We start from the raw sequence: 16,108 nt of genomic DNA, 5'->3' as shown, positions 1-16,108 counted from the left end.
GCAAAAGCAACAGCCAAAATAAATAGACCTATAGGTAAGCTGAAAACATCTGACTTCTTTTAATTCTGACGACGTTGTGCAATTTTCTATGCTCGATGAAAAATTCCTTGCCGCCCTTGCCTCTCTGACACAAGTTGTATTATTTTCAGTCTTCAAAGGAATAAAAATTCAGTGAGATTACCTCAAACATTTTAACTACGACACATTCATGCGAGTGTGCTGACTAATTCGTGCATTTTTCTCTTAAGTGAGGAATTTTATCACAGAACGGAGCTTTTCTGCAGTAGAGATGCCTAGAGGTCATTAACTATTTAACATTCGCTAAAAACCGAATAACTGCCTGTTTTATTATAACAAGCAAACTTAACTGAAGTTTGAACCCCTTACTTCCCCCGCTCATCTTTCTTTATATGCATATTTGGCGCTAAAAATAAGCGGCCGATTTCCCGGAGTTTTATACCAGCTCATGGAAATTGGACGACTGGGTATTTTATTATGCTATAAAGTCAGTAGAATTCTAATATTATCAAGTACAAAATATGGTGTTTAAAACTTCCCCTTGACAACAAAATCAGTCGAAACACCAAAAGCATGTGTATGGAGGATGAGCAGGTTTTACCTCTAACTGCAGGAATGGGTTATAAGCTGCTAGCTTGGAATTACTAGCAGAACAAGATATATACAAAGAGAGTTTATGTACAAAAGGATTTGAAATCAGGCGCTTTGCAAGGTCATTTCTCCCTTTGTCGCAATTCCTAGCTCAATGTTACCAAATGTGGCACTTTTGCAACGCGGCTTCGCAACAAGACATGGTTCCAAAAAAGTGGCTGTAATTGCAAAACCACGCAAGCTGAAAAGCTGTAACTTGGTCAACATAATGCTAAGTAGACAAGGTCAAACATAATAACGTTTCAGACTTTTTCCTCAAATGCCTTGACCGCAGTAAAACATTCAAGTTCAAAGAGTAAACTTTAGGCCTTTTTCGAAACGGTAAACTTGAACGTAGATGAAAGTTTATACTATTACACCCGACTTTCTGCCAATCTCTTCAATACCCTGTTTAAAATTGGCGGGGTGGTCGGGGGAATATGCCAGCGTTTATTAGTCTCTCATCTATCTATTTATTCAACATAAAATTGGATTGTTCCCTTCTTTTGTTTGCGAAACCCCGATCACTGGCACTTTTGTACCTTTTTTGATGTAAAAAGCCATCTAAGATAAAAGCATTTTAAGTTGTGGACGTAAAACTCTGGACAAACATGCACAGTACTCTGCTATTGTAACTCCTAGAGTTTCATTGAAAAGGGCAAGATTTTGAAGAAGTTCTAACAAGGGAGAGAAAAGGTGACTAAAGTGCCACACTTTTCGTCTAGAGAGAGCGAGGTCTATTACGAATTCGAAGTTCATGTGACACGCGTTCCGCATACTGCTAAGATCAGCAATGTTAATAGAGTCATGTTTGTAAATAGAATAGCAGAGATGGTTGTTTTTTATTCTTGTCACGAGCGTGGGATAAAAAAAATCTTTCTCTCTTTCTTTACCGAGCTCAAAGCTTACCATTTCTCTTATTCTATTTACAAACATGAACTTCGCCCACTCTAGAGTCTCTGTGGCTCAGTGGTAGAGCATCGGAGCGCGGAATCCGGAGGTCTGAGTTCGATTCCTCATGGGGACTCAGAATCTTTTCTTTGTCCCACGCTCGTGACATGTTCATGCAATTTGATATCTCAACGACCGTTCGTGATTGGCTGGTAGAGACTTCAATACCACTTGATTTTTCTTCTCATATTCTCGTATTTTCTTATTAGGCAACTAACTATTTGTCAATGGACAGTTTAGAGTTGGTATTAAAAAATCATTTTCCCACATTTTCAGTATGTGGTCCTCGGGATCATTGTCAACAGATTTTCAAACTGTTTCCTGTTGTGAAACCTCTCGTGAGGCGTCTATAACAACTGTAAGTTCAAAATTCTCTTGAACAGTTTTACTGCTGACAACTTTGGAAGTTAAAACTAGGGCAGAAGTTTCAAAAATCGTTCCGTTTAACGTTTTATTCAATAATGAAAAAATCCATTTTGAATCAATTCAAATATCGTTCTTAGTGTGACCAAACCATTTATATAACTATGCCGGGTGCTTTCTATCGCCGGACATTTTTTTTGTTTTTGTTCTGTCTTTAGCTGCTTCCAGCCACCGCAAAACGTACCCTGAACAGATGAAATGACGCACGTGATAAATGCTAAAACAGGCATAAATTGATGCTGATGTCTTTTTTAAATTTTCCTTGTGTAATTTTTTCTTTTTCATCAAATTGCTTTCTGCTTAAGATGTTTTTTGTAGTAAGTCTTAGCCTAATAAAACAGTAAGCCAGACGGTGTGTAATTATAAAATACACTCAAGTGTCATCTTCATTTCGGAAAATTTTAATCAGCTTACAACCTTTTTACGGGCAAACATGTATATATAAGAAAAAAAATGAAAACATGCTTCTAATTAACTTGTGCCGTAACCTCGATAGAAAAAAAAAAGTTTCATTAGAAGGATGTAGCTAGGATTGTTAGAGATCTACACTTTCCAATCATTTCTTAAAAGTTACTCAAATGGTTGAAATCGCTTCGTAGTAAACCTCTACCTCATCTGCGCAGAAAGAAGAACTTCCTGTCCACATATAATTGTTACAATATGGACTGGTGTACGAGTGACAGCTGAAGTAAGAACTATAGCTACTGCTTGCATAGCTTGCAACGTAAATATCGTGTCCTCCACCGAAGGTCGGGCCGTAATTATAGTAGCTGTATGTGGCATAAGATGGATAGGTGTTAACATCCTTTTTAAAGTATCCGTATCCGTAGTAGTTTTTAAGAGAGTAGATAAAGGCTCGTGTTGAATAGGTGTATCCTTGGGACCCTGAAAAAAAGCAGCAATTTAATTTTTATGACTTATAAATCTTTACAAAAGTATCTTTCTTTTCTTTTTTCTTAATTTTTTTCTTGCTTGAAGCAACATCGTCAACTCTAACCAAAATTTTACCCATTTTGTATTTACTTTAAGATTTTAAAACCAGCAGAGGAGATTTTTTTTCCAGATTTAATAGAGAGTTTCGGGATTCATCGTCTCCGGAGAATTTTAGAGTCGAATGAGCTTCGGGAATGCTTGAATACTTAATGTAAGGACGTCAATGGAAAAAAATTTGAATACCTCGGAAAACTCACAGACAAGAACGTCGAAATTACGGGTTTCAAAATAAAAAAAATCGTTTAGAATTCCAAAACTTTAAATTTAAACACAAATTCCTCACTTTGAAATCCAGCTTCAAATCCATAAAATCTAATGAAACGTGACTAAAGCGGAACGTTTTCACTTTTAGAGGTCCGCTAATGTGTGGCAAAGTCACCATCAAGAAAAACCTCCACAAGTTAAACCTAGCAAAAAAGCACAGTTTTATATCACGTGTAGTAAATTGTCTTTTTCTTCGATCAAATGTATCGACTAGGTAATCATTGTTTGCCAGGCGTTACCTAAAAAAAACTAGAATTGAACATTCTAAATTTGTTTTGATAGATTGCAGTGGTAGCTCACGTACATTGCCATGACTTATCAGTATAACCACCAAATATGTAGCCATGAGCACGAATTATGGTCACAGTGGGTCCAAGGTTATCGCACTGGCGGTGAAATGTTCGTGAATACCATCCATTCTGAGAAGCCCTGTAGCACCGTCTCCAGTAACTTTTCGACGCACTCTGCAAGCGGGAATGAAGCCAGGAATTCAGCTGGGTCATTTTACTTGTGTCTCCACCTATGATATATGAGTCATCGAGGCCACCTGGGAGAAAAAAATTTAACGGAAATGTCAATAATGTGTATGCTGTGTTAACGTCTGACAGATAAAGCACTAGTGACAGAAGAATTACTAAAATCTTAGTTCACTAAATTGAAAGAAATCTGTCTTTTCCACGACATGAATTAACAACCTTCTTTCAGTGTTCGGACATTTTTCGGCGGATATGATCGGTCCCGACATGCCAAAAAGTTCTCCGAAAGCGAAGCAGGAACTCATAATCTCTGGTTTCAAACATAAGAGAATATTCTCAAACCACACGTAAGCTAGCTATTAAGTCATTATCTAGCATGTGTGGAGTATAGGGGAAGTTTATGTATAAACTCAGGCTTCTGGAGTAGAGCTCAGCTTATCTTTTTAATGCCTTGACCAAAAAATGTCATCACGTTATCATAATGAACACCAAACCACATGCAAACAAACCCCATGCCGTCAAACGTCACACATCAAATTTCAACTCACTTCAACCAATCAGCTGTTGTTCTCAAAATAGCTGTACGCAGTAAAACGTACTAAATTAGATTTTAAAAAATTATCTTTGGAAAAAGAGTTATGTTTCAGGGATAAGTTCTCTCTGTTTACCCTCTCTCATATCCACCACACATTTTTTGGCATCGCGTGGAAAAAAAACTTTCATCAACAGCCTACCGCCGACTTTCAGAGCTTTGATCGGGCAAAGTGTGAAACCAGAGGGAACGTCACCAGAAAATTATCACGAGATATATTCCCAGGTTCAGTTAAGGTATATTCGATCACGTGGCCCAATTAAAACACTAGCGCGAATTTCATTAAGCTTCATATTAAGGGTAAGGTATTGGTGCTCATTCTAACAACCCAGACACTCGAGCTCATCTGATTTAGCAAGAAGAACCTCACAGTGTGGTAAATTTCTATTCCATCACAGTTTGAAAGTGCCCATATACACTCATCTCCGGTTATAGGTAGCGTGATAGTAAAACCAACCGGGCGAGGGGCCCGTTTTTCAAAGGTCCCGGTAACCTAACGGAACTGAAAAGAAGTTCTGTTTTAATTTAAGATGGGGTTTCAAATGTTTTGAAAATCATGACACAAAACGATAAGTTTAAAAAAAACCCAAGGTGGACTCGTTAGGTTCCACAATTTGCTTCTCTCTTCTTAAAATCTTGATTTTTAAATATGGCTTAGTTACCAGAACTTTCGGGAAACGGGCTTCAGGGCTCAAAACCAAGACCCATTGGCCAACGTTCCTTTCACAAACCAATGACGGAAAGACTATTAAAGTCCAAACTTACGGTTAGCATAGCACGTTTTTCCATTGCCATAGTAGTGAGAGCTATGGTCACACTCGCAAGTAAAAGATCCTGGTGTGTTTGTACAATTTGCGTTGGCATCACAGTCATGACTGTTGAGTGTGCATTCATCGACATCTAAATGATAGGAGAAAGAACACATCTTAAGGTTTGCCCGAGTCAATGAAAATATCCCTTTTATCACTAAGGTCTTTGCGGTGTCACAGGGAAAGTGAGTGATGGAGAAACGTTTGTTAGAAATAATTCTCCTAAAGAAGTATTTGACCGCTTGCATTGCATTTAAAAAAAACCCGATTAATTCAAGCAAAATATGAATAGCAAATAAATTATCTTCTGCAGAGAACTTGGTACTTTACCCCGGCGGACTGTTTATGCCTCATCAGCTTTCCTCCGCTTTGGTCAACTGCACTAGCTACAGAGTCTTGCACACCCGAATGATGGCTTAAGATATTTTAGAATACATTGAAAAAGAAATACTGAAAACAATTAATTTTATTCGAAATATTAATTGTTAGATACGAAAGCTTGTTCAAAAACGGCTGAGGAGAAGAATGGAATCCTCCTATAGCCTAGTAAATGTACCTCTACAAGTGTTTCCATCTCCAGTATAGCCGTTTATGCAACTACAAGTATACGATCCATCTGTGTTTTGACACGTTGCACTGCTATCACACCCATTACTTATAGAACATTCATCTATATCTGCAACAGGAGCGGTAAGAAAAAACGTGAGGGACTCCAACATGCCCAAAGTGTTCCTTTTACGCGGAAAGCTACAGGTTGCTAACCCCTTCCATCTTTCAATACATTAAGTACAGTGAATTGATAAGAATTTTGTCAAGTTTAAATGGTCTTATAGCAATAAGGCATTAATAAATGGGTCGGTTAATCAGATCCCTCTGTCCATCAGTCAGTTATTCAGCAGTTGGTCATTCTGTGTTTCGATCGATCGATAGATCATATATTCAATTAATCAGTCAGTCAATCAATCAATCATCAATCCATCCCTTATCAGTACATTAGACGGCAAAACTTCATAATTTAAGCATGACATAGGGGGTTCTGAAATTTTGCCATGTATTGATTTGCAAATAAACTCGGAACACATTATTGCAGTATTTACGCTTGGCTAAGTTTCTCTGAGTGACAGCCTTAATGAGGGTAAATCCCCTAAAGTAATACCTGCACAACTCCAACCATCACCGCTATACCCACTGGCACAATGGCATTTATACGACCCGTGTGTGTTCGTGCAGATACCATTCTTGCTGCAGTCATGATTATTTCCTACGCATTCATCAAGGTCTTGAGAAGAAAAGGTGATAAAAAAGGCAAAAAAAGAAACATACTAAGAAACAGGTTAATTAAAATAAAGCGTAGTGAAAAGGGATGGGGGAGGTTTCCGATTGTAGCTTTGTTAGTTTTCCAAACCCTTTTTTTTTCAGCATTCCATCTACTATTTCTGAACCAAACAAGCATTCCGAAATTTTTCTCTCCAACAAGAAAATATCCAAAGCTGATGCATTATTTGACTGATACGGACGTGCAAAATTACAATTCCCTTACCCTCTGAACACGTGAAGTTATGGCAGCTTCCGCAGCTTACGTCATTCCATTCAAAACTATGTCCAACTCCTAGGGTATGAACGCAGTCCTCGTCTAGTCTGAAATCATTAGGTTGATTTGGAGCCCAATATGTGAAGTTGCTTGACTGGTTACCAGCCCAAACAAATGTGCCCTCGGCGTCTCTGTCATTCAGTCCGATCCAACCCTTCTCTCCATTTAGACGGTGCTGAACGTAAACATTTGCTTCTTGAGTTTTAATGGCGACCAGGTTGGCATTGTCTCTTTGGCAGGTATTTTGAGCTTCAGTCCAGTTCTTGCATGACTGACTTGTGAAGTAGCAAACACCAGAGAAGTATGACCAGCCAGGCTTACAAACGTCTTCACCGAACAACGCACCATACGAAAGAAAAATGAAGAACAAGAAGAAACAAGCCCTTAGTATTCCTGTTCGCTGACCACATGTGAAATAAGACAATCACTTTGTTTTTGTCATGTAAAAGTACTCACCAGCTAGAATAACATAAGATACGGTAACAGGATCATGCTGATCAGCAAACAGCTCCTTGAGACAAATACGAAATTCTGACTTCTTTATATGCTGAAAATTGAGTCAAGAAAGGCTGTCGTGAGTAAAAGTTGACATCAGGAAATATCAACATAAACATTAAGGATAGGGTTCTGCTGAAACAAGTGAACTCTTATCTGCATCATGCACATTAGAAAATACTCCTTCGAACATCAAAAAGTAAAGAATATAAACATAAGGACACCTCTATCCATGCAGCAACAGACGTGTAAGTTGGTTTTAAGTTGTTTCCCTTTGACTCGTGATTTGGTGTAACTATTATTGTAGGCTCTTTGTCATACGACTTTGAAAACTGCACGTCCTGCAAAAAATAAGGCCAAAATGTTGTATTCAAAACTGTCAGGTAAGCCAGCAAACAAAACGACAGATGAACTACTAGTAAGAGTGACAATTGGTTACTACGAGCCGTGTCAACTGTACTCTGGGTATTTACGATTAACATGCATATTTGCTACCTACCTCGCAGAATGCGCCATTGTAGTTTTTAGAAACCGAGTTGTTGTTAGGGAACTCGATATTTTTACTTTCGGTAAATAGTGGGCGATGTATTGCTTCGAAAGCCATCCAGCTCTTAAAAAAAAGATGTTTAAATAAAGTTTTAAAATGATGTTTATGTATCATTAACCCAGAAGCATCAGGAATTTCGGTTGAAAGGTTCGTGGGAGGGTTCGTTTTGTTTGTTCAACCGGCAGGCCTCTGAGAATTTTGGAACTGCAAGAAGGTAATCGCTGAGGAAACGATTTTCCCTCCAAAGTGTGGGCAACTCTTGAACAATTGTTATAAATAAATCAATTGTTTCCTTAAAAGTTCAAATGTAATCACATCGAAACAAATTCTTAAGAAAGTAACATAAAATAAACAACTACAAAAAAAAAAAAAAGAAAAAAAAAGTGGACCTATAAAAGAGATTGCTAAACTACGAATTTTAAAACCAAATGAAATAGCCATGTGAGGATCAATCAGCAAGAGGAAAAACTCATATGTGAAAATACAAAATACTATTATAACGAAACTTGGTCACCATAAGCTTTGATTTTGGTTAATCGTTGAGTGGTTCAAGATGCTGAAAGTCCACATACCACAAAAATGTCTTCATGGAGACCATCGTAATTTTGCAGTTCACGGAGACAGATATAGAATGAGGAACTGGTGGCATTTTCTATCCAAAGACTTGCGGCGTCGTGCTTGTAGGCGGAACTTACGTGATCCGCTGTAGCCAGAACGATAGGTTTTGCAGCGAATTTACCCTGGTTTTGATTAAACAAATTAACATTTGTCAGCTGTTTATGAGGGAAAATGAAATGTTCTATTTGTAGGACTCGGTCATTTTTATTAGCTAAAATGATTTTTATTTCATTATCTGAGATGATGCAAATTGTCAAACATAATCATTATAAACAAAAAGGAAGCTCACACTGGGTAAGGTAATTTTTTGGCATTTCGTTCCGGTCCACCATTCTGGAATCCGTGTTTTTCCCGCCACACCTCCGTTTGGAGCACCTTGGTAAGCCATCCAGTCAACGAACGCAAATTCTTTAGTACCACGGTCATTTCTGCCTGCAGACGTCACACAAACCTATAAAAATGAATAAATGAATGACTGAATGAATGAATGAATGAGTGAAGGATGAATGGGAAACAAATAAATCGTGTTTCCGCCTTTTTCGCTATTGGTAAATGATATCTGCACGACACCCTCAAATGCAAACTAACTTGAACTTTGAGGGCCACCAGTTTGTCAGTTATTTTAATTACTGTTAAGCGTTACCTTCATAACATAATTCTCCTACTGATTTACTTATATACTTACTAACTCAATGGGACGGAAATTTTACAAAAAATGAAATAAAAAAAGGGGTTTTCAGAGTACATTAGTGCAGTCAGCGAAGAGTTTGCAGTATTTAGGTTGATAGTTTCGATTCTGCTGAATAGTTACCTAGAAATACACGAAAAGGAATAAAAACAATGTGTTTTTAATTGTTTTGCTTGTTACAAAAGTTTTGGTTTGGTTACAGAATTTGATAGCAAATCTGAAATACCATTAACATTATCGATATTTTTTTAAAGTCATTTTATTATTACTCACCTTAAAATTTTGGTAATTGACATTTTCCACCCAAGAGACGGTGGCTTCGTGCACGAAGTTCTTTCTGGTGGAGTTCCAGTGATTTGTTGTGATCTGAACATGCACCTGTTTGTCCGGATAGAACGAAAATGGTGGGAAGGTCACCAGCTCGCAAGCTGTGTCAGCCCAGGAAACATCTCGTTTAAGTTCAACTCGCCCACGCCGGACAGGAAAACCTAAATCAGCACCGATAAAGAAGACCATGTTATACAGTGTCAGCAAGCATTGTTTAGCAGCTTTCCACCCCACATCAATTTAAAATTTTGTGATTACAACATGCTGAAACACCACTTAACTGACAACCCTGGAACACATTATATGTCAACGGAGGTTATAACCAGCTATCACAATCACTTGAACTATCATATAACTGTTATTTATATTGCAACTCCTTATGGTATTCTGATGACAACATCACAATGATTTATATTCAATTAAAAGAAAATGAACAAATAAGTAAAGTTTAAGTCTCACCAGTGCAACTTCCAGGATGATACAGAGTATGGTTTCTCTTCCGCCTGCACATTTCCAGTTCAAAGATACACTTGTTTTTAAATGTGGTAGAGTTGGATGAACACACTGGCTCCTCGTATGAAGGACAGTTTTCTTCGCACACACAGCGAGCGTCAAATGCGTCGAATGCCTTGCAGACAGCAAAGTGTTCACATGTAACGTTGATGCACGGGTCAGGCTCTTGGGATAGCATTAAATATAATGATACAGTGAGCCTTTTTCCATTTTCAAAGCTTCCGTTGGAAGAAGAATTTTTAAGACAAGAAAAGATTGGGTTTTTTTTAGACATTTTTCACTTGTGATAACCCTTTAAAACCCAGATCAATCACCAATTCCTAAACATGCCTCGCTGTTTGTAACAATCAATGGGTAAACCGCTTTCAAAAAATCTCTCTAATGCTTACCTCCAATGACAGCGTAATCTACTGCTATTGGATCGTGATTCCTACTTATTCCCTGGCTGTCCTTGACACAAACCTTAAACGCCGATTGACTGACTTCCTGCGAAACAATGATTAAAAACAAAAGAGAGAGGTAAAGGAAAATTATATTCACCCAATACCATCCCTTTAAAGGATGTTATCCCAAATGATTTCTGACCTAGAACCTAATTTAAAAGTTTTAAAGACAACATGTTACGGAACTTTTTTCACTTCTTTCAGCCTCATTGCCTATTTAGAGCTCTTTCCACTGCCTGACCAATGTGATATGATGTTTTGAGACCAAGTAATAATATGAAAAAGAAAAAGTAAAACAAAACAGCAATAAATATAGCGAAAAAAAAATCAAGTGGCAAGCTGACATGTACCTCCATCCAAACGTTCATCGCGTTGTGACAACCATCCGAATCACTTGACGACGCACAGGTGGAGTTTTCGTAACCTCCGGATATCAGGACAACAGGTGGCTTGTAGAATGAAGTTTCAAATTTCAAATCCTATTTTTTTTTAATTAAAAAAAACGAAATTGTAGTCTACAGCTCTTTTTGATGGGCTAGAATAACTAACTAGGCGATAGGCATAAACACTGATCATAACGGTATCAGCACTATTTACAAGGGCTTCCTCCTTTTCAATATAACTGATTCATTTTGTCCAAGTAAATAAGACTACTGTTAAACCTGTATGAAGAGATATACTTAAGTTATTTGAGAGATTCGGCTTTGGGTGACCGTTGAATAAAGGTGGCAGACAATAGAAACAGAACTGTTGGGACTCAAGGGTGACCACCGGCCGCTTAGGAGAGGTGACCCCTCAATAGAGGTGAAAATTACAATGATTAAGGAGGAAAATTTTCGGAACTTTGACAACCGATCGCTTAACGCAGGGTGACCGCATAATACTTTGTTCTCTTCGCAAACTTTCCCTCGCCAAATCCTCTCAAGAAAACAACCTAAAGCTTTAGTAAAGTAATGGGTAAGGGAAAAATGATTTTTACCTGGCAAAAAGCGTAGTTATTTTCCTTTAATGGAGTCCCTAATCCAGCAAAATTAATTTTCCCTCGCTCAGAGAAGTTCCAGTAGGAGGGAAGGGTGTCGTATGCAATCCAGTGCTGACGAGAACAAAAGAAAAATAAAATGAATAAAAAGTATGGAGGAGAGAGATTACAATGATCTCAAATAGTGAAAGCAATCTACGTCGTGCAAAGATATATAAACTAAGCTGGTATAGTCAGCAACGAAAGAAACCAAAAAAATTAACAAACAGTAATAGGCTAATTAACACATGCAATTTGCACGATGGTAGTGAATTTACGCCGGTTATGGCCCAAAGTATGCGTGCTTCTCGATTGTACTGAAATTTTGCTGTCAACTTACCACTTTTAGGTCTGAATGGATGCCATCAAACGCCATTAACTCTCTCATACAGATATGAAACTCGTTTTTCTTGACATCTTCCAGCCAAAGATTCATGGAATCATATGGTCTGTTCGTATGCTTATGCTGAACAGTAATAAAAATTTGAGGCTTGCTCTTAAAACCCTGTGAAGAAAATTAGAGGGAAATAAATCAGACTTATAACCAGGATAAAACGTTAACCTTCTTTTTTACAGTGGTTAGTAAAGCAATGTGAGAATATCAGTATATATTGGTGACGAGGAGATATTTTTCAGTTCTTTTCCTGCTGGATCCATTTAAATTCCCGAGATAAATTTTTTCTTCACATCTCATTTCTTTACATTTTTGCCTACCTCGTGACTCTCTTGCTTACCTTGAAAAATCTCAATCCCTTTCGAGGGACAGAAGGGGATTTTTTGGACCGTTAAATTTGAGATTTCGCTGACGAAACGATTTTCCCTCCAAAGTGTGGGCAACTCTTGAACAATTGTTATAAATAGTTATAAATAGTTTTTTTCTATTTTGGACGAACAATTTTAGAAGGCTGCTTTGTGACAACTACATGCACATGGAAGATTTAGGAGAAGATTTCTTCCATAATCAGTTCCTACCATCCTCAGTGCGATCTCGTTGATAAGTAAGTATGTCCACGTGTGTCGCTTGTTTGTTTCTTTTTAATAGTTAAAAACAATTAAGACAGAAATGCATCTCATTTGGTTATCATTTCGGAAAAGACAGCAAAATAAAGGGAATTTTGACGTTTTACTGTAGAAAACAGTGAGAATTATGAAGGTTCTCTGTTGTGCGATTGCCGTCTCAGCTGGAACACGTCTCGGTAATGGCTGAATGCTTTAGGGCGACTTTGGAGCGGTAACGAACTAAACTCTATGTTGCCGACTAAAATTTAAGGTAAAGCTCCTCTTGGCTAGGCTAACCTTTCGTTAAAACAATTAAAACATCGATTCTATTTTGACATGTGCGTTGCTTTTAAAGGTATTCCGATTCGTCGCAATTGCTTAATTTTGGTTGAAAGTATCTATTTTTGACCATTTTTTGGACCATTTTTTTTAGACCATTTTAAAGGGGGGGAGCACACTATTAGTACTGAGGGAGGGGTGGGAGACAGAGTGTTATTACCCAGGGAGAGGCGAGAGACGGACTATTACTACGCAGGGAGGGGTGGGAGGTGGTTTTCCGTCATGCGAAAGCGAAACTACCACGTAAACACTGGACTTTACGTTTTGCCGACAAAAAATATCGACAAGCAACAGTAGCCACCATAGTTCCACTTCGCAGATTTCGTAGGTTTTTATGCAAGATGTGATCGGCAGCGGCCCGGGCAAATTGGAAAACAAACCTAAGGGAGTCGCGAGGAATACCTTGTCGCGATTTCCGGTGTCGGTGATTAACTACTTTGTTTGCGAAACAGATGAAATCGATATTTGCGCTTTCCCATTTTGCAAGTAAAGCAGTGTTTTTGGTTGATTCGAGAACACGGATTCCTCTTCGAAATCGTTCGCTAATGATTTTATATAGTAAAGGCGTAAACTTAAAAATTGCGATAGCGCTTGTGAATTCTGTATGCTACTAAGTTAAGGGCTAAGGACCGAAATTTCGTGACCTCGTTTGATAAGATCAATGACAAAAGAAAGATAGATAAATTTAGTAATTACATACTGAATACACAAAGAGAAACGTGAAGCAACTGATGGTGCACAAGTTGACTCAAAAGGCGCACGCATAACTCAACAGTGGAGGATCGTAAACGAAATATTTCAACAAAAATTAAAGTCCAGTGTTTACGTGGCAGTTTCGCTTTCGCATGATAAAAAAATGACGAAACACCGCGGTCCAGCGCTAAAATTTAGACATACAAAAATTCAGTCGAAAATACAATTAAAATAGTTTGAACAATCGAGTAAAAGCTCCATTAACTAGTAGTGTTTACTATTATAACTACCTCTCACCCCTCCCTGGGTAATAACACTCTGCCTCCCACCCCTCCCTTAGCACTGATAGACTTCATGCCACCCCTCCCTCAATACTAATGGTGTGCTCCTCCCCTTTAAAATGGTCCAAAAAATAGTCCAGTCCATATTTCACCCTATGCCGTTGTTAACTCTAAATTACCTGCTGTACTCTCCCACCGACGCAGCACCAACAGTTTCTTTAGAAACTTACCCCTTTATTCATTTGACAATTAAATTTGACATGTTGAAGTACTAATTTAGCTACACGTTGAACACGACTAAACTTGAAACGAGACTTACATTACTGCGGTTACCAGTGATCGATACTCGTTTGCATTGTGTTCTTGTGGCCCATTCATCGAAGTCCACGGTGCCAAACTTAATTCCTTGATGCGAACCTTGAGATGCAAACCAGTTGATAACAGACGTACCTGCTGAGCCACTTCCTGCCTCGCGAACGCAAACCTTAAATCCTGACGTAGAGATCGATTTCACCCACAGCACAGCTGGGTCGTGGATTTTGATGTGTTTGTTGCCATGGTTAAGGGTGACGAACACTCTGACGCCACCCGAGCCCTGGAACTGCGTCTTGAAAGAGACGGACTGGCAACCATGATTGTTTTGGGAGGTGTCTGTTATATTGACCTTTCCAGCTTGAAAGACAGTTGCTATAAAGGAACATATCAAATAGAAAGGCTGGTACTATCGATATCACAACTATGAACAGAAAAATGCAGGAATACCAATGTACAGTTTACTGGCTCCCGAAGGTGACTTTCGATCTTAATTGCAATGTTTACTCGCAAAATTGCACGTTGATGGCCTTGGGCTATCGCTAACCCACGTGAAATGTACAATGAAAAAGCCAGTAACATTTACGCACCTTAAGATTAGGACCAGAGGGCGACTTCAGAGACAGATAGACTGAGTTAATTTTCTAAGGGCGAGAAACCACATGCATATCTAGCTTTGACAGTTTATGTGAATTCTTCTACAAAGGTTTATGATTTATTTCAGGTGGATATTATCCCAGATTAGAGACTTCTTACCCATTTAATTGCTTTTGTTTAGGACGCAAATCACTTCAAAGCTGATAAAAATCATCTTCCTTTCTGACGTGATCACCTGAAGGGTTGATCGAGTTAGGAGATGCGTATTTTCTGCTATTTTTTTCGGCTCGTAAATCAAAGTAAACAAAGGTGCGATGAGGAACAATAAAAGAGACAGTTAAATTCTTGCGAATGTATCAAATAAGCTCAGAACAAAAAAATATAGATTCTCACCACTTGAAAGACACAGCTGGAGGAGAAACACAAGGAGAGCGGAGAGCCTAAATGTCTTCTTAGCGTCCATTCAGTGGCAGTACAAGTTCTAACCTTTCGTTAGGATTCGCTGATCCCAAACTTCAGCAGGGAATGCGAGAAGAAGCCTCTGCCGCTTTTTAAATGATACCATGAATATGGAATGAGATATTTGATAGGTTTGCCGGAACGAGGTCAGGGGAAAGTAGCTCACGTGACTAGGTTTTCATAACGTTTATGTCCAAGGAGTCTACCGCAAGTCTGAGTATAATTTGAATAATAAAACTCACCCATGTCTTCCATAAGTCCCTTCCTCCGCACTTGTCTCTTCTTTTAGAGCTGGTTGAGCAAGAGTCCAGTTTCATTTTTCAGTTAGAGGTATTCTTCTCCCATTTAATTGGGCGGATCGTCTCGTTGCCTTATCTCATACTAGCTTTTTAAAGGCCTTTATTGTCTGCAATTTCCTGATATCACGCAATAAGAAACAAAGAGATGTTAGAAGTTTTAAGGACTGTTGAAACACTGTTCCTTAGCCAGGGTTAAAGGGTAGGTTACCAAGATGAAATGTATCATCTTGGAATGTTCTGGCTTTTTGCTGCTTAGTATCGAATGGAATGATAAAAAATTATTTATCGTGATGGAGGTGATAATAATTCTATAAGTATACACCACACAAGAAACAAAACGTTTATCATTTTGGTCAATAAACCGAAGAAATAGTCGAAAGTATCGAACTCTCAAGGTACGATTTCCCGGTCTCTACGGTTTATCGGAAATGAAAATTACGTTCTAATCTTTCCGAGCTAGCCAATTAGCACACGTGTGCGGGGTAAATACCATCAGCAAAAACAGGAAGAGATCTGAGCTTGCTTCGTTGTCAATTTTTTTGAAAAGAAAAAAGGAAAAATGACGTAGCCATTTGCTTAAAAGTGGTTACGGGGTTGTTAATTCCGATCTGGTAACAGATCTCTGATTTTGTCAGCTGCGCCAACTGCTCTTGGTTTTTTTTTTCCGTCTGGATTTTTCTATAACCCTTTTGCGGTATTCATTGGAATTACACATGTTTTCCCAGTATAGAGT

The 16,108-nt window shown here is 38.4% G+C and overlaps 1 protein-coding gene across 1 annotated transcript; it reads right to left on the bottom strand.

Moving 5' to 3' along the window:
* Positions 1 to 2,407: 2,407 nt before the first annotated feature.
* LOC131779590 (uncharacterized) lies at positions 2,408 to 15,131 on the bottom strand. The gene is made up of 19 exons (XM_059096156.2): positions 15,011 to 15,131; positions 14,028 to 14,395; positions 11,737 to 11,901; positions 11,358 to 11,471; positions 10,729 to 10,857; positions 10,325 to 10,421; positions 9,882 to 10,100; positions 9,369 to 9,583; positions 8,697 to 8,858; positions 8,362 to 8,529; positions 7,742 to 7,852; positions 7,467 to 7,583; positions 7,204 to 7,294; positions 6,697 to 7,074; positions 6,313 to 6,435; positions 5,713 to 5,832; positions 5,113 to 5,247; positions 3,584 to 3,826; positions 2,408 to 2,907 (listed from the first exon to the last, which is right to left on the bottom strand). The coding sequence occupies exons 1-19, from the start codon at positions 15,078 to 15,080 to the stop codon at positions 2,597 to 2,599; spliced, it is 3,336 nt and encodes a 1,111-aa protein (XP_058952139.2). The 5' UTR covers positions 15,081 to 15,131; the 3' UTR covers positions 2,408 to 2,596.
* Positions 15,132 to 16,108: the final 977 nt, after the last annotated feature.

Source organism: Pocillopora verrucosa, chromosome 14, assembly GCF_036669915.1.
Source record: "Pocillopora verrucosa isolate sample1 chromosome 14, ASM3666991v2, whole genome shotgun sequence".
NCBI lineage: Eukaryota > Metazoa > Cnidaria > Anthozoa > Scleractinia > Pocilloporidae > Pocillopora > Pocillopora verrucosa.
The sequence above is the reverse complement of the archived record's forward strand: the minus strand, read 5'-3'. Positions and strand labels throughout refer to the sequence as shown.

Excerpts from the sequence above, each read along its gene's own strand:
- LOC131779590 (XM_059096156.2), bottom strand. The coding sequence starts at position 15,080 with ATGGACGCTAAGAAGACATTTAGGCTCTCCGCTCTCCTTGTGTTTCTC. Across the intron at positions 11,472-11,736 it reads TCCATTCAGACCTAAAAGTG|CACTGGATTGCATACGACAC; the intron begins GTAAGTTGACAG and ends TGTTCTCGTCAG. Across the intron at positions 6,436-6,696 it reads TAACTTCACGTGTTCAGAGG|ACCTTGATGAATGCGTAGGA; the intron begins GTAAGGGAATTG and ends TTTCTTCTCAAG.